Source organism: Mesoplodon mirus (assembly GCF_964341445.2).
Source record: "Mesoplodon mirus genome assembly, chromosome: 1".
Taxonomy (NCBI): Eukaryota; Metazoa; Chordata; class Mammalia; order Artiodactyla; family Ziphiidae; genus Mesoplodon; species Mesoplodon mirus.
The window spans coordinates 1,161,090-1,182,538 of record NC_138976.1 but is presented as its reverse complement, the minus strand read 5'-3'; the positions used below and the strand labels follow the sequence as shown (position 1 = coordinate 1,182,538).

General features: G+C 62.9%; 1 protein-coding gene across 1 annotated transcript; it reads right to left on the bottom strand.

The window, feature by feature from the left end:
- Nucleotides 1-56: 56 nt before the first annotated feature.
- AGPAT2 (1-acylglycerol-3-phosphate O-acyltransferase 2) lies at nucleotides 57-13,813 on the bottom strand. The gene is made up of 6 exons (XM_082623814.1): nucleotides 13,415-13,813; nucleotides 4,511-4,644; nucleotides 3,908-4,083; nucleotides 3,586-3,681; nucleotides 1,569-1,641; nucleotides 57-769 (listed from the first exon to the last, which is right to left on the bottom strand). Exons 1-6 carry the CDS (start codon nucleotides 13,594-13,596, stop codon nucleotides 594-596), a joined length of 837 nt encoding a protein of 278 aa, XP_082479940.1. The 5' UTR covers nucleotides 13,597-13,813; the 3' UTR covers nucleotides 57-593.
- Between the last annotated feature and the right edge of the window lie 7,636 nt (nucleotides 13,814-21,449).

Sequence of the window (21,449 nt, the reverse complement as noted above, 5' to 3'; positions counted from 1 at the left end):
CAGGGAGGACGAGGCAAGGGCAGCCCTGCCCGCCCTGAGTGACCACAACTCACCAGGTACTTCTAAGAGTTCGTTTATAAAAAACAACGATGAGCGCGGTACCAATTCAGCAGACTTGCTCCCCAAGGCCAGTGGGAGCCACAGATCCTGCTTTCTGGCCCCCCTGAGGCCCAGGTGGCATAAGACCAGGCGTCCTGGCCCCCCAGAGCCCTGCCTCTCTGAGAGCCTGATGCAGGCCATGGCTGGGACCCCAGATCCAACCTCTGTGCCCCCCAAGCCCAGGCAGGAGGGTGGGGGCTGGGCAGACAGGCCCCGCCCCATCAGCCCATCAGGGCCCAGGCCCACTCCCACACTGGACCCCGGAGGCACAAGGGTAGGTGAGGCCCTGCCCTCAGAGCTTGGGGGGGCTCCAGGTGACTCTCCTTTGCAGGGACATCAGGGGCCTGGACCTGAGGCCAGTGACAGGAAGGGGTCCCTTGCTTCCAGGGCCCGAGGAAAGTTGGGAGAGCCGCGGGAGGAGACACAGTGGTATTTGGTGGGCAGGGGTCCCTCTGTCCGTTGTCTAGCTAGGTCCTGCCCCGCCCAGGCCTCGGCTACTGGGATGCCTGGGCATCGGGCCCTGCGGGGGCCCCATTCTCCTGGGGGAGCTGGGATACGTGGAAGAAGGTGGTCCTCATGGCCTGCTGGCAGGTGTCCAAGAGCTCGGGGACGTCGGCGATAGTGAGGCCGGTGGTGGGGATGGCGTCCAGCACCTCCACCTTGATGGTTCCTGGTTGGGGGGAGGCGTTGGCAGCCTGAGGGGCTCTCCAGGGGGGCCCCCTCCTCCCCTTGGCTGCCCGCCAGCCTCCCCCCCAGAGCCTCCCGAGGGGCCGGGCCGGGCTCTTCCCCGGACACCCTGGTCCCGGGTGGTTGGCTTTTAGTTGAGAATAACAGCCACAGTCACACACACGCATCCCAAGCACGTTCTCAGTGGGTGTGGACAAGAGTGTGCTCCCCCGTGAGGACCACCCAGGGTCCAGATGTTTCCTCCCCCAGAAGGTACCCACCCTCCCTTCCACTCCCACCCTCCACAGTGGTTCAGGCGGCCTTGGGGTCTCAGATGTGGGCGGAGGCAGCTTCTATCTTGGACCCCACTTCCCACCTGGGTACCAGGTGCCCTTGTGCAGGGTCTGCAGGGAAGGGCGGGGGGAAGTCCCAAGCTCCATGGCCGGGGAGCATGGGGGTGCCCGGGAGGCTGCTGCCCCTGAGAGTTAGGCCTGGATGCGCTGGCTCAGAAGCCCACCCTGGCACAGGAAGGGGCCACCTCAAGGCCCCCGGGGCCGTGTGCACAGCCTGGGCCTGTGTGTGTGAACTTGGGCACCCAGCCCACCTTCTGGGCACCTCGGTCTCCCCACAGCCCAAGGCTGGGACTCTAGACCCTTCCCTCCCTCCCTTCTTCCTTCCCCAAGCGGTCACTGAGTAGCAGGGGTCTGTAGTGACCACCCAGAAACGGGAACTGTTCTCTTAGGGGCGTGGGTGTCGCAGTGACTGAGAACAGGTGGGCCGGCGAGCGCACAGGTTGGGGGTACCTGAGGTGAACAGCTTCGTCTTGTAGTTGTAGAAGGAGGAGAAGCTGGAGTAAACCACGGGGATGATGGGCACCTGGGGACGGTAGACGTGGCAGCCTGAGGATGGACCGGAGCCCTCACCCAGCCCAGCCTGATCCCCAAGGATGAGCTCTGGGGAGAGGCCTGCCTGGCCACCAGCCTGCCCCCACCTTGGGGCTGGCCCCAGGAGTCCCTGTGGCCACATCCTGCCCCAGGGCGCTTCCACACACTGACTCCTGGGCCTCGGACACCCTTCCCGCCCTGGGTGGCCCAGAGTCCATAAACTCATCCTGCACATCATCATGCAAACATTCCCTTCTCCAGGAAGACTTTCTGGGTTGGTACGTATCCATCTGATGCACATCTGCATTCCTCATGGGGTCCTAAGATTAACCAGGGCCCTGTCCGGTTTAGCCAGAGGAGGTAACTGAGGTCTTTCTGCCCACCCCTCCCTTCCCAACCTCTCCCCCATCCCTGGGAAGATGGGGGCAGCTCCAGCCAGGGGAGGGGGCAGGCTATTTCTGGAAGACATGGTGACTCCAATGGTGATGCCAATGTCGGAAATGGCACCTGGGGGTAATCATCAACCCGGGGCGGGGGAGAGGGGTGACAGCAAACGATGTCCGGTCTCCTGGCTGAGACTTGCTGCCCCGGCCCCCTAAAGCTCCTTCGGTATCTCCTCTCTCCTCTTCCACGACCCCTTCTCCACCGGCGAAGGGAAGTGACCTCAGTCCCAGGCCTGTGTCGGGGGTGTCCTCCTCCTCTTGCTTGGGCAGCGCTGGGGTCAGAGCCCAGGCTCAGGCCCCCATTCCCACGCACCCACCGCCGGCTCGGGGCCCCTCCATCCCACGCTCCAGCTCCCACACCCGCCTGGCACTGGCTGGCAGCTTCTGGAAGGAGGGCTCTCCTGTCCTTGCTCAGGGCCACCAGGGGGTGCTAGAGGCCACCTGTCACAGGTGAAGGACAAGAGAAAAGCAAACCCCTGCCCAGCTGCCCCCCTGACTCCAGTCAGGCAGGATGAAAGCCCCCTCCCCTGACCCCAGACGATGGCTGTCTTCCCCTACACAAGTCCCCCAGCACAGGACCGGGGTGAGACAAGGCACCCCTCACCTACCAGGAGACCCCACCCGATGGATGGATGTGCCCCAGTCTCTCCTGCCATCACCCCAGACCCCAGGACACCTCTAGAAGTCAAGGACTAGAAAAACATCAAGCCCTAGAAGTCAAGGACCAGAAAAACATCAAACCCCGTGGAGGGCTCCCAGCTCACCTATCCTGGCCCATCGCCAGCTCTGGCCCGACCCTGCCGCACGCCACAGGCCCCGCTCCCCGTGAGCCACTGCCCACGCCCACGCCCAGCTAGGGGTGCTGGGGGCCTGAGTCTGGCACAGCCTTCCGGAGACAGCTCAGCCAGCAGGCCTCCTGCCTCCGCCTTTGATGCCGACCCCAGCCTCCCTCCGCAGGTCCCTCGCCTGGCCAGCTAGAAAGCGGGGTGCTGGAGCTCCAGGCACCGGTACGGTGGTGACAAGCATTATTCTCGCTGGCGCTGGGCCTGATCAGGTGCCAGCTTTAATGCTCAGAGTGGGTAAAGCGGCCCTGCCCTCCTTAGCTGGTCAGGGACAGGTGCTGGGTGGGGGGAGGCCCTGCCGCCTTCCCAGCGGGAGGTGGTCCAGGAGCGCCAGTGGCCTTGGCCTGGCCAGGAGGTCACCTGCAGCCTTAAACCAACCTGGACGCGCTTCCCACCCTGGCTGCGGCCCTGACGTACCTGGGCCTGGATGGCCAGGTGGCTGCGGCCCTGACATACCTGGGCCTGGATGGCCAGGTGGATGCGGCCCTGACGCACCTGGGCCTGGATGGCCAGGTGGCTGCAGCCCTGACGCACCTGGGCCTGGATGGCCAGGTGGATGCGGCCCTGACGCACCTGGGCCTGGATGGCCAGGTGGCTGCGGCCCTGACGCACCTGGGCCTGGATGGCCAGGTGGCTGCGGCCCTGACGTACCTGGGCCTGGATGGCCAGGTGGAAGGCACCTTTCTTGAAAGGCAGCAGATCCCCGTTGTCATTCCGCGTGCCCTCGGGGTAGATCCACACTTTGAGCTGTTGGAGAGACAGGAGGCGGGTCGCGGGGGCTGCCCCTGGGCGGCCACCCACCCCCCAGAAGCCACCTGACAGCCGCTGCGCTGCGCCTGGCTTTTCTGCACGCGGTTCACAGACGTGACCGACAACGCGCTTTCTTCTGCCAGAGGGAGTCACACTTGCGGGCTGTCCTGACAGCACAAAAGCGTTCACACCGCCAAGCAGGCCCCGAGCCCCAGGCGCTCACCTTCTCCCTGACCATGCGCTTGCCCACATCAGAGATCACGGTCATGGCCATCCTGGAGCGCTGCCGGTTGATGAAGAGAACGCCTCCCAGGTACATGATCAGGCCCACGGGCCCCAGGAAGAGCAGCTCGCGCTTGGCAATCTGCACGCAGCGATCAGGGAGGACCTCCATGAGGCCTGAGCCCAGGTCGGGGGGCGGGGGAGACAGAGAGCACAGCCTCAGAGCCAGGTGGCCACCGCCCCGAGGAGGAGCGAGCTGGCCCTCGGCCTTGGCCACCAAGAGGCCTGGGCCAAGGCACGCCTTCCCACTGGCTACCTGGGCATCCCCTGGCCTCTGAGCCTCAGTTTCCCCTGCAGAGGGAAGATGCTGAAGCAGGGCTCCCGAGCCCGGCGCCAGGCACAGGAAGCCTTGTCTCCTGTTACCAGCTGGAGGCCTGTGTCCGAAGCGGGGCACAGGTCCCTGGTCCGCACCTGCCCCCTCACCTGCCAGCTCTTCCGGGCCCAGCCTCCCCCAACTGAAGCAGCGTCCCCCACCTCCTCCCCCTCCCCCACAGGCAACTGGGAAGGGCCGGCCCTCCCGCCAAACCCTCCGCAGCTGGCCTACCCATCATGTCCAGGATGCTCTGGTGGTTGGAAATGATGACACAGGGGCGGTCCTCCTCCAGCTTCTGACGGCCCTTTACCTCAAAGCGAAGGCCGTATAAGTACTTGAAGGACCGGATGAACCAACTGATGATGCTGAGGGGGAGACAGGCCGTGAGCAGAGGCCACCACCCACCTTGTAACTCAGGCTCCGCCACCCACCTTGTAACTCAGGCTCCGCCACCCACCTTGTAATTCAGGCTCCGCCACCCACCTTGTAACTCAGGCTCCACAGACCTAGGCAGGGTCATCCCAGTGCAGGACCAGAGCCAGACACAGCACGGGGACCCCCGCCCGCCCTGGCAGGCTGGCCGCTGACCCTGAGCTCGCCTTCCCCTCGGAGAACCTTCAGGTCCTGTCCCTCAACCCCTCAACGGGATGGCGAGTGCCTCCCTTCACCCCTGCTACCCCAGCCGGTGAGGGTGAGGTCACTCGGGAGCAAGGCCTTGGGGGCCCGGACGCCCGGCAGTGGGGAGGGCGCCTCCTTCCACGTCTGCGTCCCCAGGCCTGCGCCCCACACCCCTGCTCATCACCACAAGCCGGGGGGCCCAGCTGGACGGGGTGAAGGCCGAGAGCCCCTGGGGCCGGGCTGGCTCCGTTCTCAGACCTGTCGGCGACCGAAGGACCCGCCATGGAGAGGCGCCTGCAGAGGAGGCTGGGCCCCCACCCACGAGAAGTGAACATCCCCTCAAGGCAGAGCCACACCGGGAAGAAAGCGTGGGTACCAAGCAGAGACCTTGTCGAGGAGCTGAAGGCTGCTTCCAGTCTCCACCGCTGGGGAGACCGGCCCCACCAGGCTTTCACTCCTCCTCTGCATCCTACAAAGCAGCACCCCAGCCCCTTCCACAGACACACCCAAGGTCACATGAGGGTGGCAGTGGAGCCAGGATGTGTGCGGGCCCCGCTCCCAGCAGGAGGCTGCCCTGGGCACTCGTGACCTTGAGAGGCCTGGCCCAGCAGCACTCGACAGGCAGGCACGACCAGGCACGTCCCTGGGAACGGTGCCTGTAGGTGGCTGGCCGGCAGGGAGAAGGGTGGCCCTGGCCCCCTGCTCTGTGGGAACACTGCACACACTTGACAAGGGACAGGTGCCCGTGAGGGGTCAGCCTGCTCGGGGTGATGGAGCCCGAGGCTTGAGGTCACTCCTCTGCAACTCAGGCAGGTCCCCTGGGTCCTTCCCATCCGTGGGTGGCAGGGGGCTGAGGGTGGGCCCCAGTGACCCAAGGTTTCCTGACCCAGAACTGTTCCACTTCTCCCAGAAGATGTGTGTGCGCGCACACACACACCAGGGTCATTTGATCTCCCCACGGTCCTGACCGGAAGGGAGGGATTTCCCACTTTATCCAGAAGGGCCTGGGCTCAGAGCTGGCCCTCAATAGAGCAGAGACTCAGAGCTGGGCCCCTGACCCAAAGCCACACTCAAGTCTTTAAAACTGTGGTAAAATACACACAACATAAAATTTACCATCTTAACTCGTTTTCAGTTGAGTGGCATTAAGTGTTCTCACATTGTTGTGCAACCGTCCCCCCTTATCTGGGACTCTTTCATCTGCCCAGACTGGCACTCTGTCCCCATTAAACACTCACTTCCCCCGCCCGCCTTCCCCAGCCCTGGGCCACACTGTCCACTTTCTGTCTCTATGCATCTGTCTCCTCTAGGCCGTCACATGAGTGGACCCTGTTGGATTTACCTCTTTGTGTCTGAAAGGCAGACTCGTATCCAGCTCACAAAGCCTAACTCCCCACGTTACCTCGTGGTGCAGATGGGGAAACTGAGGCTCCAGGAAGCAGCTGACCCTGGGCTGCTCTCACAGTCAGACCGGCCAGCCTTCCCCAGATCTGGAAGCCAGGCCTTCTTCCTTAGCTTTGTAAGCCTCAGCCAGCTCGAGCCAGACCTTCCTGTTTGTCCCCATCTGGCTCAGGGGTTGCCAGGCTGGACACTCTCTGGAGAACTGACTGGCTGTCTCAGCTGGGGAGCCTCAGGCATCTCAGCTGCAAAACACAGCTTCTCGGGTCATCTTGAGGGTTGAAGGGCACAGGGAGAGGGCACGTGTGTCCAATAAACACGGGGAAAACTTAACCTCACTGGCAGTCAAAGAAATGCAGATTGAAACAAGAAACCCCGTCTTCATCCTTCAGGTTGGCAGATGAAAGCCTGATAACAGGAGGTGTTGGCCTGGTGTTAGGAAATGGCCCAAGGGCTGCTGGCAGAAGTCAGAGGCCACAGAGGTTTCTGGAGGGCAGGTTAGCAGCACCTGGCAAAAGCCCTTAACAAACCTACTCCCTTTGAGCTGCAATCCTCTTCCGGCAATGGATCCTAAAGCAGTTGTGAGGCAGGCATAGGCACGGTCTGAATTAGGAAAATCTGAAAACACCTCAACGTCCCCCGTGGGGAGCGGTAAAATAAACAGGGCTGTGGCAGAGGAAAATAGCAAAGATCTGTATTTATTTGCTGCCAGGGCTGTTCCCTTGACTTCTAATAACTACATATCGTTTGCATTTCCCGCCCAGGCCACATCTGGAAGGGACGGTGTTTCTCTCCGGTAGTGGCATCTGCTGGCTCCACTTTTCTTCTTTTTTAAAAATTGGGGTGAAATACACATAAAATTTATCATTTTAAACCATTTGTAAGTGTCCGGTTCAGTGGCACAGGTACACTCACATTGCTATGCAGCCATCCCCAATCATCCTCCTCCAGAACTTTTCTATATTTTCTTCTAGTATCTAATTTAAGGGATCAGTCGTATATGGGTAGGTTTTTTATTTTGTTTTGTTTGAACTATGAAAGATGCTGTGTATAAGATTCAGGCGAGCAGGGGCCCTCTGCAGCTGCTCTGCTGCTTGTTTCCCGCCTCTCCCACTCCGGCTGGGAGCCCAGGCCAAGGCAGAGCCCCCGCACCAAAGGCTCCAGGATGGACAGACAGGCCCAGGGCTGCCCCACATGCTGCAGGAGACGGAGGCGCCCATGGCAACTCTCCACACATCTACAAATAATTGCTCTCAGACAAACTAAAAGATACAGCTGCCGGGTGAGTACAGGAAGCTGGGAAAGAAAGGCGCATCTCGGGAGCATAAAGAGGCAACTGGATGTTCCGCAAGGGGAGGGGACCGGTCACTCCCTGCAGGCGGCGTGCACGTAGGTGCCCACTTTTCCTTCTCCTAATGTTCCATATTTTCAAGGTTTTCTGTAAAAGTGGTGAGAAAGTATCTATTATCTTTTTTTTTTTTTTTTTTTTTTTTTGTGGTACGCGGACCTCTCACTGTTGTGGCCTCTCCCGTTGTGGAGCACAGGCTCCGGACGCGCAGGCTCAGCGGCCATGGCTCACGGGCCCAGCCGCTCTGTGGCATGTGGGATCCTCCCGGACCGGGGCACGAACCCGTGTCCCCTGCATCGGCAGGTGGACTCCCAACCACTGCGCCACCAGGGAAGCCCTCTATTATCATTTTAATAGTGCTTCCTTGAAGAAGAAGGAAGCAGACGGAGCTTTGCAGAGGCCCCTCCAGTGCCCAGGCAGGGAGAGCCGGTCTGTCCTTGCCTGGAGTGCAGCGCGCTCCTAACCACAGAGACAGACACCCCACAGCCACGCCCGGCATCTCCTGAACGCTACACGCCACGCCTGCACCTAGAACAGATGTGAACTGTCCCATTTCGGTCAGACAATAACCCCACAAGGTCGTACACTCATCACACCAAGGTGAGGAAGTCAAGGCCCAGCAGAGCTAAGTGACTTGCCCGAAGTCACACAGCAGGGAGGCCAGGATGGGCCAGAGCCCACCTCTAAACCTGACTTTTGAAACATGTGTGGGAAATGTCAAGCGGAGGGCCTGCTGGAGGTGGGGTGACGGCTGCAGGGCTGTCGGGTGGAGTCTCGAGCTCCTTTTGGGGCCTCCCCCCCTCCCCTGGGGGCTCTATGACCTCCCCCCCTCCCCTGGGGGCTCTATGACCTCCCCCCCCTCCCCTGGGGGCTCTATGACCTCCCCCCCTCCCCTGGGGGCTCTATGACCTCCCCCCTCCCCTGGGGGCTCTATGACATCTCCCCCCTCCCCTGGGGGCTCTATGACCTCCCCCCACCCCCATCAGGGCTGCAAGTGGCTCTGTCATCCTCTCCCAGCAGGAAGCTCAAAGCAGCCACCCTACTCAGGCTGCCCTGCCTGCCCAGCCCAGGCCTCATCCTGAGCGCCAACACCCCCTGCGCCCCAACACCCACCTGACCCCAGCACCCCGCCCCTCGGCCGCAGGAGTCCTACGGGGAGCAGGGCAGGAGTCACGGGTACACGGGTGCACGCCAGGGATGTGCCTGTCCCACACCCTCCAGCCCTGAACTCCATGTCCTGCCTCCCCTGGGGGTGGAGCTAAGGTTGCCTGAAGCCCAGGTGGCCCAGGGCTGGGTTGAGTGCATGGCACAAGGTTCCAGGAGCACTGCTGACAGCTGCCAGGTAGGTGATTGGTGCCAGCTTTCCATAGCAAGGCAGGTGGCCCCCAGGACAGGTTCTTTTCAAGTGCCCGCAGGGGCAGCCATCCCCTTAAGCAGAGGGGATTTCCTGGCCCTTCCTGGGTCTTTCTCAGAAGCCCTCCACTTAGCCCTGACCGGGGCCGCCAGCCTAGAAGTGAGCATCATAAACGCTGCAGATTTTGGGGGGCGTGAGGCCGAGCTCCTGGCAGCCAGTCCCCCTGGACCACCTGTGCTCGCCCGAGGACACCTGGGCCCGGCCCAAGCTCAGGGTCAGACAGACCCTGACTCCCTCTCACCAGCTGTGACCTTGGGCAATGGACTTGACCTCCCTAAACTTCCGTTTCCACTCGTGAAAGGGGAAGGGTGTGGAGGGACTGAGCGAGATGAGGCTGGAACGCCCGTGACACCTGCGGGACACAGGCAGGACAGAAGGATCCAAAGTAAATGAAAGCAAGAGGATCCTCCTCCGGCAGCACCTGCTCCAGGCGGCTGGGAAGCAGTTCAAGGTCAGGTCTGAGCTACCTGCTGACCTCTGCCCTCAGACCCTGGACTCGGACTAGGTGGCTCTGGGGAGACTTGGCAGCTGCTTCGGCCGAGAGGCGCCGGACCTCAGCCAGACCCCACAGGCTTTGCCCCGGAAAGGGAGGGGCGTGATGGGGTTTGCTCAGGGCGGCCCTGCCAGGAGGGCAGCACACAGAGCCATTGATCTGCTCAGGGGACAGGAGGTCCTGGGAGGGCCACCTGGCAGAGCATCAGTGTTTTCCAAGTGTCACGAGAGCTGGAGCACAGAGGGGGCCAGGAGGTGGGGGCTCCAGCCTGTTCAGGTGCCCAGAGGTGTTAAGAGGGGCGCGGGAGCGGGCTGAACGCCAGGGGCCTGGAAGGAGGCAGGGCCGTGAGCAGCGTCCAGGGCTCTCGGGAGCTCCGCCTCCTGGGCCCGCAGAAGGACACCCAGAGGGGAGGCGCTGCCTCTCACTATCCCACCCCAAGCAAAGCCAGGGCAGACTTTCCTGCGAGACCAGGGCCCCAGGCCAGCCCCCAGGTGCCGCGGCTCCTGACAGCGCTGTGTCTGCATCCACGCATCCCCCCAGGGCCACGCAGTGGCTGGAAGTGCTGGGTTCAAACCCTGACCGGCATCGACAAGCCCCCCGCCCCTGGCTGCAGTGATGCCCGTCCTCGATGTTTCGAGCAGGGGGGGGCTCCATCTGCCCTGCCCCCCACCCCACCCTGCAGCCTAGCTATGCCCCCCAGGTCCCGGCCACTAGGATGGACACAGAAGTGGGCAGTTCAGTCCCCAGAGGTCCTGCCATAACAGTGGCATGCTGGACCCCGAGAATGGGGGGGCCACAGGACAGAGGAGCCGGCAGCTTTCTGTGGCCCCAGGCTGCCCGCCCTGGTCGCCTGTGATGCATGAAAAAGTAAACTCTCCGGGTTAAGCCACTGTTGTTAGGTTTCCTGATCCTGCAGGGAACCCAATTCTAACAGACACCGCTCCCCTGGGCCTCGCGCTCTTCTCTGTCGAATGCGTGTAATAAGAGCATGTGCCCCTGGGACGAGGAAACAGGACCTGCTACTCCAGCCTCACCCTGAACGCGGGACCCTGCCACTCTGGGAGGGGTCCCTAGCCTCAGCCCACAGCCTGGTCAGAACAGAGCCTGCCTCTGCTTCTCAGTTCCCAGCACTGCCCTGCACACTCAGAACTCGCAACTAAATGGCAAAGGCCTCCTCGGGTGCTCACCCAGAGCCCCGTCATGGGGAGGGGCGGCTGCTCACCGGGAACATGGGAAAGTGAGGGGGCGGCCGGAGTGGGGCTGCCCCTCCTGGAACTCAGGGATTCCCCCGAGCCTGGTCTCCAGCCCCAAAGCAGCCATGGCGCTGCCCCCAGTCCCTAATGCCGTGGGAGACAGAGGAAAGATGAAAAGCGTGCACTTTGGAGCCACTCTCAGTGGGTCTGCAGCCCGGGGCCCCCATGTCCTAGCTCTGGGACCCTGCCAGTCATCTCCCCATTCCCCGCCTTGGAGGCCTGAGTTTCAAGCTGCTTCTCTGCAGACTCATCTGTAAAATGGAACACGTAATAAACCCTGTCCCCAAGCTTCAGGCATCCGCGGCGCATGGTGTGTGCTCAAGAGATGGAAGCAGAGGCTGGTGTCGAGGATGGTGGGCAGAGTCCTTCCGGAAGTTAGGATGGGACTGGAGCGGGGAGCAGCCAGGCACCCATGGTGCTCAGTGGTCCCAGCCCAGGAGGGGCCTGAAGCCTGTCCACACAGCACTCCAACCTCCACTTCCGTCCTCCTGGGCCCTGTACCTGGACTGGCTACCTAGAGGTACAGGGCACCTCCTCATCCTCTGCATTTCTCAGCCCCCCACAGATGCATGCCTTGGGGAACTCGTGTTCACAAGCCACCCTGTCCCTACCCCCTGTCTTTGCCATCACTGGGGAGTCTTGGGGGTCATCACTGTGACCCACCCCATGGGACCTGGGGGTGCAGGGGAAGGAGGCTGTGGGCTCCCAGACCCCCAGGCCCGCCCCTCTCTGGGGAGGACACAGGACCTCTGTTATGTCCTGGACTGGTCCCTCTGCAGAGCCTGAGTCGGGGGCTGCCCTGGCGAGGGAAGGAGAGCAGGAAGCTTCCTCCTGAGCACCATCAGGGCCTCCAGGGTCCTGAAGACGATGCCCCAGTTGGCCAGAATCTTGGGGGAGGCTGGGGGCCAAGCCCGGCTCTGGGCTGAGGGGAGCGGGCCAGCAGAGGCTGGAGGGCCGGGCTGGGCAGGGTGGGGCTGGAGCGCCAAGTGCTGGTCAGGCTGGCCTGCCAGTCCGGCCACCGCGTCAGAAAGGGCAGCTGGTGACTTCTGATCTGACGCCAGGAAGCAGTTTTGAAGCCCAGGCCTGGAAGAGCGAGTTGGGCCTTTGAAAGACAAGGAAGCGCCTGTGAAGAGGCCACCTGATAACACGGGGGGTGGGGGGGGTCACCTCTGGGAACGCCTGTCACCTGCTGAAAACCTGCTCCAGCCTTGCTTCCCACCCGAACCCAGGACAGCACCCCCTCCAAGGAGCCCACGGGCCCTTGCTGCCTGCAGCCACCCCCTCCCCCTGCCCCTCCAGGCCGGTCCCCAGCAGGTGCTGAATGGAGACTCTGGCTGTGAGCCCACTGCCTGCAGGGGATCCTCGATCTCAGGCCAGGCCCTCAGAGATACATTTCTGGAAACAGGCCCTCCCCACCCCAGAGGGTCGGCTGCTTGAGAAGACAGCTGGAAGGGCAACAAGTGGGCCGCCCCTGGGGTCTGGGCTCCCTGGGACGCTGGCCTGGGCCATTTGGGGGGGTGCTAGAGACCCACGGCCCACCCACCAGGCTCCCCACTCTTAGTCCACAGTCCCACTCCTGGTGCCACAGGAGCCACAAACCCCTGAAAACAGGGCCCGGAGGACCCACTGAGTGTGGGCCAGTCCCGGCAGGACCAGCCCACCCAGATGAACAAGGACAGGGACGGCAGAAAGCCAGGAACCCTCACCCACTGCCCTGTAAGCATGTGGGTGGCGAGGGCCTCGACGACCACAGTATGCCCACACTACGCCACAGCCAAGGGTCATCATTGCAAAAGCCAGTGAGGAACGTCAGCAACAGCCCCTCCCAATCGGAAACTGGGAGAAAGGGCAAGGAGCCCCCTCTCAGGCCACCGTGACCCGCCCAGCCTCTGACCCAGAGAGGCCCCCCGACTCTTCTGGTCGGCCCAGCCTGACCCCTCACCCCAGCAACTCCAAGCTCCCCAGCTCTGGAGGGCGTCCCAGCCACCACCTGTTCTTCCTGCCCAGAAGCTGGACCCCAAGGACTGCCCGCCCACCCTCCCCCGCGGAGCCACCACACCTTCCTAAGTGAAAGGAAAGGGAAGGGGAACCGGCCTGGTGCGGGAGCACAAGTGCGCTCATCGCCCGCGGCAGGTGGGCGCGAGGGGTGCCCGAGAGAAGACGAGGAACGCCCCAGGCCCCGAGCGGAGGCGGGTCCGGGCGGGGCGGTGCACGGCGGGCGGCCCACCCTCCCCGCGGGGAAGCAGGACCGAGCCTCGGCCCGCTCGGCCCGGCCCCATTCCTCTAGGGGCCGCCCGCACCCCGCACTCCCCGCGCGGCGCCGAGGGCGAGACCTGTTTAAATCCCTCCGTGCCTGCCTCTGGCCGGGGCCCCGGGGCAAGGGCGCGGGGACACTGTGACGCCGGCTCCGGGGACCCCGGCCCACCCTCGGCCGCCTCCCCAGCCGCGCTCTCCGACCCGCTCTCCCCTCGGCCGGTCCCAGAGCCCGGGAGAGGCGCGGCAGGGCAGGAAGGAGGGAAAGGACACGGGAAAGTTAGGGAAGCGGAAGCGGGCGGCGGCGCGCCGCTGCCCCCGCCTCGGCGTCTCTCCCCACCCGGCCCGGCCCCCTTGCCTCATGTTCTCCACCGTCCGGCCGCCGTGGCGCAGCAGGCAGACGACCGCGGCCACCGCGGCCACCGTGAAGCAGAGCACGCAGTACAGGCCGATCTTGGCGTAGAACTTGGCGGAGCGGCTCAGCTGCCCCAGCAGCAGCAGCAGCAGCAGCGCCGCGGTCAGCCACGGCCAGAGCTCCATGGCCGCGCCCCGAGCCCCGACGGCGCGGGCCTCCGACTCCCTGCTCCCTGCCCTGGCTCCGGCCGCGTGCTGGCGGCGGCGGACCCTCCTCCTCGCCCTGACCCGCCCGCGCCCCTTACTGCGAGGGCGGCGGGGCGGGGCGGCCGGGGTGGCGAGTGGAGTTCGAGCGAGGAAGAGTCTAGGTGCGCCCCGCCCGCGATGTCCACACCCGCCGCTCGGTCACCGGCCCGGCGCCGCCCCCGCCCCGCCCCGCCCCGCCCGCGACACTGCCCGTGCCCCGCCGCCAGACCTCCGGCCTCTGGCCCTGCGCCCCTCCCCAGCCCCCGCATCCCCGCAGCGGGTCGCCTGGGCCGTGGCACCCCGCAGGTCCCCGCCGCCGGGCCGCCTTCCCCCCAGCCGCGGGCACCGCCTTCGAGCCCTAGACCGCGGCTCCAAAGGCGGCCGAGGACGCGGCTGCCCTTGCCAGACCGGTTGCCACACAAGGGGCCCTTGAACCGCGCCCGGTGACCGACGGGTAGCCTGCCGCTTCGGGTCCGCGCCAGCGACTGAGGGGAGACCCAGCCTCGTGCGGCCCAGTGGGCGCAAGGACTGAGGGGAGGGGGCTCTGAGTAGGCGTGAGGCGTGTTCCTGGGCGGGGCTGGGAGCAACGGCTTTGGGTGCCAGGGCCCGCCTGTTATCTCCAGCGCTCCCGGTGCCAGGCCGGGGCCGGTGCCAGGCGGCTGTGTTCACCACACCAGCGCCTGGGCCTGCGCTGGCTCTGGGGAGGAAGGAGCAGGGACCCTGCCCGGTGCTCCGGGTCACCCCCTGCGCGCCCAGCCAGCAGGCCTCAGAGCAGATCGGGGCTGTAAAACCAAGTTTCCTTTCTGCACAAGTGCCCTCCACCTGTGGCCTGGGTCCCGGGTTTGCTGCAATTTACCAGTGGCCGCATGTGTGGAGCCCCAGGGGCCTTAAGAACGCTACTATTGGCCTCTTCCCTTTTTCAGATGCTAAGGTGATCTGTAACTGAAATACTTCACTGAAGCCTCCCCCCTCTCCAAACTGCTATTTTGGCTGACAAGGACAAAAGCTCCCATCGTGGAGTGAATGGGGGTCCCAGGCCCAAAGAGAGGAGCGGTTTCCCTGCTGTGGGTGGAGCAGCCCATTCACAGGTGTCCTTAGCGTTTCACAAGCCTATGGGGGCGTTTCTCCAGCTCAGTCTTGCTCCAAATCCGTCTGGCCACCATTCTGCATCAAATAGAACAGCTTGTCTCTTTTTCCACTCTTGCAACAGGATATAGCTGCCCCCTCTAGAGGAGGCCTGAGAGCCCCCCGGGGAGGGGGTGCCGGCACTGCTGTGCCTGGGCTGGCTGCAGGATTTGGGGCTCCCTGGACAGACCACAGTGAGACTCCAGAAAAGGCTCGTAGGTCAGGTGGGCGCACGACAGCCAGCAGTGCTGCCGGGGCAGGAGGCCGGGTCCCAGGAGGGCTTCTCAGACGGGGTGTAGAAATACACTGAGCTGGAGGCCCCAGAGGGTCCTTACAGAGGAACGGAATCCCATGCTCACAACCACCAGGGGCAGACAGAGCTGCTTTACCCAAGGGCTCCTTCTGGTCCTTTAGCTCCCAGCCCACCAACCTTGCCAAGGCAGCCCCACCCACCCCTCACATCCCTTCCCGGGCTTCATTCTTCCGAGCGCTTCCCGTGACTCAGTTACGCGTTCGTGGGTTTTCGTGTTCGTGGCCGTTCTCCCCCACCTCCCAGGGCTGCTCCACTGAGCCGTGCCTGCTCTGGCGTCTGACACCCAAGAGAATAATGCCTGGCACACAGTAGGTGCTCCACAAATACTCCCCAGAGCAAGCGCCTCCCCATTTTACAGAGGTGACAGGGGAAAAGCCGGCCCGGCCCCGTATCCCACACCCACGGCCCCGGGAAGGCTGCTAGCGCCTGGTGCGCTGCCCTGTCCTCCTGCTCCCAGGGCTGGTGGTTCTGGACGCCGCTGTTTTGTCCTCAGACAGACAGACAGGCTGTTGCTCAATTTTGCCTTCTTTCCCAGTTCCTTCCTCCTCTGGGGAAGTGTTGAAAGAAAACGTCCACTTTTCCCCTGACAGGGAGGGAGAGGAGGAGGGGCCTCAGACTCCACTGGGTCTGAAATAAATATTCAATACTCTCCTGTAATGCCCCATTTGGAAGGCTAACAATAACTCTTTTTGTTTCTTGAAAGTGAATCACCAGAGAATCTTCTGGGTTGGTGGAGATACCGAGACATGAGATTTTCCTCTAAAATGAGTGATTCATGACGAAGCAGGGCCTGGCGTGGGCTTTCTCCGGGCTCCTCCCACGTGGAGAATGCTACTTTGACAGGCAGGGATGTACCAGCGTCCTGCCTGACCCTCTTGGGTGCCCCGAGTCCCCACAAGCTCCCAGGGAAGGTGCTGGGGGAGTTTGTTGCTAAGTCAGTCCCATCCCCTGCTGGAGGACAGCTGAGAGCCCTCCTGGGCATTAGCTGGGACCTGCCCAGCCAGACAGCACCTGACACCAGGTGACACAATCGGGCTGAACCGGCACCACCTCCTGAGGCCACAGGAGCCCGCAGCAGCCAAGGGGAGGGGCCCTGAAGTCCTTGTGTTTATCTGGGGTTGGGTGGGGTATCTGGAAGGAAGGCCCAGATAAAGCACCCCTCCTCGCCATGTGGCTTTAGGGGCAGGGGCGGGATGCCCAGCCTTTGAACTCCAGAGAAATGGCTAAGCTCCAATATCCCCGAGCCTCAGTTTCCTTGTGGCCTGTTTCTAGGAGGCCAGCAGGAAGCAAGGCCACTCCCGACTTTGCCTCTGGCATCCGGAGGTGGATTCCTCTCCCTTCAAACCTGCCCAGATAAAAGGCCAGGACGCGAAAGCCAGGGAGGGGACAAGCCTCAGCAGTCGCCGGAGATCAGGGACCACATAGATGGGGAGCAGCCAGTTGCATAGCTGGTCGGGGGCACAGGGGGGAGCCCCACTCCCTCTGGGGAGGCATCTCCAGGAGTCTCATCTCCTGGGGAGAAGCTCCTTGGGAGGAAGGAAGGTCGGGAGAGCAGAGCGGGGCCCTGCAGAGGGAGGCGCCTGGGCTGCCCCCGGGCACTCAGGTGAGCTTGCTGGGGCCTGTGATCTGGGACCTCTTGGTGGGTGTGCCACAAGGCACCAGTGCCATCCCACCACCAGTAAATAAAGGAGCCTGTGAATCTTTCATGGACTTGTGCTTAAAAATAGATGAAGTGAGGCCTCTGGGCCTGATTCCCAGGTCTCTTCAGGGGGCGGTGCTGGGGCCACAAACTCCCCAGGGATGGGGGAGAGGACCGTGCGGCCGGGGCTCCAGGGGTGCTGGCCAGGGCACAGGGAGCCAGGGACACGGAGGCTCCGGGGTCAACAGGAAATCGCCATCTGGCTGTACTGTCAGGAGTTCCTGGGTCACAAGACCGGGGGGAGGGGCCGGCAGGGCAGAGCAGCTTCTTCTCCTCCCAGAGAGGGTGTGTAGCCTGGGAGACAGAGGGCCGGAGGAGCGCGGAGAGCGGCGGGGCCGTGGGGCAGATGCCTCTGGACAGAGCAGGGGAGACAAAAGCCCCAAGAGGAGCCAGAGCTGAAGGCTCCGGGGTGAGGCCCTTTCCGCAGCAGCCCCTCCCATCGCTGGAGAGCTGGGCCCCCCGTCCCAGGTGGCGGCCCCCTTGCACAGCCCCTCATGGCCACGACACACGTGTCTGAGTGCCAGGCTTGGGTGGGAGGGGCAGCAGGGACAAGAGGGGCTGAAGGCAGAAAGCATCCAAGCAGAGGCCGAGCTGAGGCCCTGGAGCCGGCGCCCGACGGGCCCCACCGGCCTCCCTGCCCCTGACATCAGCCATACCCCAGGCCTCCGATGGGTCCTCGGAGATGGCCTCACTGAGCCCCGCACTGGACAGACAGGGGCCCAGAAGGGCGAGAGGGCCCCCCAGGGTCCCCGGCCAGCAAGACGGAGCGGGAGATGGGGTTTGGTGCCCAGAGTCGGACCCAGGCATCCCTGTCCAGCCCCCTGGATAACCTCGGCCCAGCCCTTCCTCTCTGGGCCTCAGTTTCCTCAGCTGTGCGTGGGGCCCGTGAGCTGAAGGCGGACAGGCTGCGTGGCGTGCCAGGCCTCTCCTTGGGCAGCGGCCCTCAGCCGCCTCACCCCTGGCCCAGCTGGCATCCAGACTCCGTCAGCTGCCCCAGTGCTCCGCAGGCCAGCCCGTGGTGCTGGACAGGTCTGGAGGCCAGACAGGTCGCCCGCTGCCTCACGCCACCCAGTCCCGGCCTCGGCTGATGCCCCACCCCCAACCAAGGGGCTGCCTCTCGGGCCATGGGGCCTCGGAGGGGCCCTGGTCCCTTCTGTCCTGCCTCACCGCCGCAGGGGAGGAGGCCACAGATACCAGGGAAGCCCCCTGCGCCGGGGCGGGTGGGGGCGTCCTCTCCACCGTGAAGGGGGGGAGGGGGAGGGGCCGGGGCTGTGCCCCCGCTGCTGCCCAGGCCTCCTTCACCCTCCCCTGCATATGCTGAATCGAAATCCCAAATCGGCCTGCTCCCCTCAGCCCCTCACCTGAGTGAGGTCAGGTGGGACGTCTGTCTGGTCCGTTATGTGGTCGGGGAGGGCCTTTGGTGGCAGCTCTGCAAACTCACCCCGGAGACTCAGACTCTTCAGTTCAGGGAGCGGCGCTCCACTCTTCCTCAGGCGGCCCCTTGAGCAGAGGAGGCGGAAGGTGGGAGGCTGGGCGCTCCGCTCTGCAGAGACCCGGGCCTGTGCTCCGCCCGCCACCGCTGGCCAGTGGCCTTCCCCTGTGTGGGCCATCGTCCCTCCTGGTCCAGTGGGAATAAGGGACCGGGGGACGCAAGGCCCTCCCCGTGGGTTCCTTCTCCCATGTTTCCTCTCTGTCCCCGAGCTGCTTGGGTGACCCATGGCTGCCACCCAGGGCCTCCAGGGACCCCCCAATCCCCCCGCAGCCAGGCCAGGCCTGGGCCGTGGGGTGCTGTGTGCATGGGAAGGAGCCAGTGTCCCTGGGTCCTGCTGGCCCTGGGGCTCCGTGGGCAGAGGTAGGCGGCTTCCTGCCCCACCTCGCCACCGCCCGTTGGCTCAAGTCCCACTGTCTGGCCCCTGAGACCTCTCCACGCAGCTCCCTGCTCCATGGCCGGGGCCCGAACAGTTCACTGGTCAATGAATGAATGAGCACGAGAGTGAGTGCATGAAGGACTCTTCCCTTACAAGTGCAGGGAGGAGCACGCCTGCTGCCTGAGCCTGCCCGCTCCCAGGCTGTCCGCGGACACTTGAGGCCCTGAACTGCTGAGCTGGGCCCACCACCCACAGATCGGGGAAAAGCCACTGGCAGGAACGGCTGGCTTGCTTTTGCGCCAGGGATAGCCCTCCAGATAAGCAGACACGAGAAGGCACTGGTCACTGAAATGACCTGCACACAGGCTTCAGGTGCTGCTGCCGTTTCTGTCTGTCCTGCCCTCTCCGTCTTTCCCCGTGGAGACCCAGTCCCAGGGAGCGGGGTATCTGAGCTCTGGCTTCTGCCCCTCTGCGGCACTCACACACACCCACTCAAGCGAGCCGTGGAGTGGAGTGCTGGCCACGTGGCGGATGGGAGGGTGAGTCAGAGCCCCTACCTCTGTTCATAAACCCACTGAAACTCCAGGTGAATTCATGACCTACATCGAACCAAGGAAACTCCTGTGGGAGCACAGGGACCGTGGTGGGAGCAGAAGCCTGGCAGGTGGAGATGAGGGAGAGCCCCTGGGTGAAGAGGGAAACAGAGACACGGCTCAGGACCCCCTGGCACAGTTACCCAGGTAGTGCACCACACAAGTCTAGAGAGTTCCAACAACATGAACTGCAGCAGCCGTCCCTTTCAGAGTGAGCAGACCCAGTTCTCCGGCCTTTGACCCTCACCACACCCGTCACCATTCAGAGGCCTGGATAAATGAGTCCCGAGTCAAAGTCAGTGGGTCCTGCTACTTCTGGGTAAGAGGTCAGAGGCAAGGTTTCAGAGCTCAGTCTAAGCCACCCGCCCTGCCCTGCCCTGCCCCGCCCAGCTCTGCCTGGATGTCAGCCAGCACCACTGCCAAGATTCACCTGAGTCACCGTGCAGGGCAGGTGTGACCTCCTGGTGACCCATCCGGACATCAGTCACTGAGCTGATGAACTTGGAGCCGGGGCTGCAGCCCCCCCGGGACTCCTTCCCTGCGCTTGCCTGTGCTGTCCCAGGAATGGTCAGCAGACCTAGCAAATAAAGTAATAAAATACAGGACACTCTGACTTCCCTGGTGGCACAGTGGTTAAGAATCTGCCTGCCAATGCAGGGGACATGGGTTCGAGCCCTAGTCTGGGAAGATCCCACATGCCACAGAGCAACTAAGCCCGCACACCATAACTTTTTTTTTTCCAAATAAATTGATTTATTTATTTATTTTTGGCTGCTTTGGGTCTTCATTGCTGCGCACGGGTTTTCTCTGGTTGCAGTGAGCAGGGGCTACTCTTTGTTGTGGTGCGTGGGCTTCTCATTGCGGTGGCTTTTCTTGTAGCGGAGCACGGGCTCTAGGCACGTGGGCTTCAGTAGTTGCAGCATACGGGCTCAGTAGTTGCGGCTCACGGGCTCTAGAGCGCAGGCTCGGTAGTTGTGGCGCACGGGCTTAGTTGCTCCGTGGTATGTGGGATCTTCCCGGACCAGGGCTCAAACCCGTGTCCCCTGTATTGGCAGGCGGATTCTTAACCACTGCACCACCAGGGAAGTCCCACCATAACTATTGAAGCCCCGTGCCTAGAGCCTGTGCTCAGCAACAAGAGAAGCCACAGCAACGAGAAGCCTGCACACCGCAACAAAGAGTAGCCCCCGCTCGCCACAGCTAGAGAGAAAGCTCGTGTGAGGAACGAAGACCCAATGAAGCCAAAAAATAAATAAAGTAAAATTACTTTAACAAAATAAATATCAGTAATAAAATATTTTTTAAAAATACAGGGCACTGGGCTTCCCTGGTGACTCAGTGTTCAGGAATCCGCCTGCCAGTGCAGGGGACACAGGTTTGATCCCTGGTCTGGGAAGATCCCACATGCCGCAGAGCAACTAGGCCCGTGCGCCACAACTACTGAAGGCCACGTGCCTAGAACCCATGCTCTGCAACAAGAGAAGCCACTGCAATGAGAGGCCCGCGCGCAGCAACGAAGAGTGACCCCTGCTCGCCGCAACTAGAGAAAGCCCGCACACAGCAACAAAGACCCAATGCAGCCAAAAATAAATAATAAATAAATAAATTTTAAAAAAAATACAGGGCACTGGGTAAGATCTTTCAGGCAGATAAACAAGGAATACTTTTTTAGGACAAGTATGTCCCATACTAAAAAATGTCCCATACTAAAAAATGTCATTCGTTGTTTATCTGAAATGGAAATCTCACCAGGTGTCCTGTATTTTATCCAGTGACCCCTTCCCCAGAGTAGGGCCCCATCCTGTACCCCAGCCCCAATTCTCATTCTCGGCTGCAACTGCCAAGCTGGCCGGGCCTCTGCCGACGGCTGAGCAGCACTGCCTTCTAGTGGAAGCAGCCGTGGCCGCAGGGTGGAGGAACGGAAGGAGGAGCTCCGGATTCCCGGGCCCACCGCCCCCCAGCCCCGCTCCCCCTTCCCGGGCCCCTGTGCTCCCCAGCGGGGCACAACCCTCTGAGAGTCAACCTGGCCCTGGGCTGGCTGCCCTGGCGATGCACACAGTGGTTGGCCCTGGACGGCCGGCACTCTTGGGCTCTTGCTGGCGCCCACCCTATGGCCGAGATGGTGTCAGGGGTTGTGCAGGGTTTGGGGGGACTTCTCTCCTCCCACCCGCTGGAGCTCCGTTTGGGATCCGTTC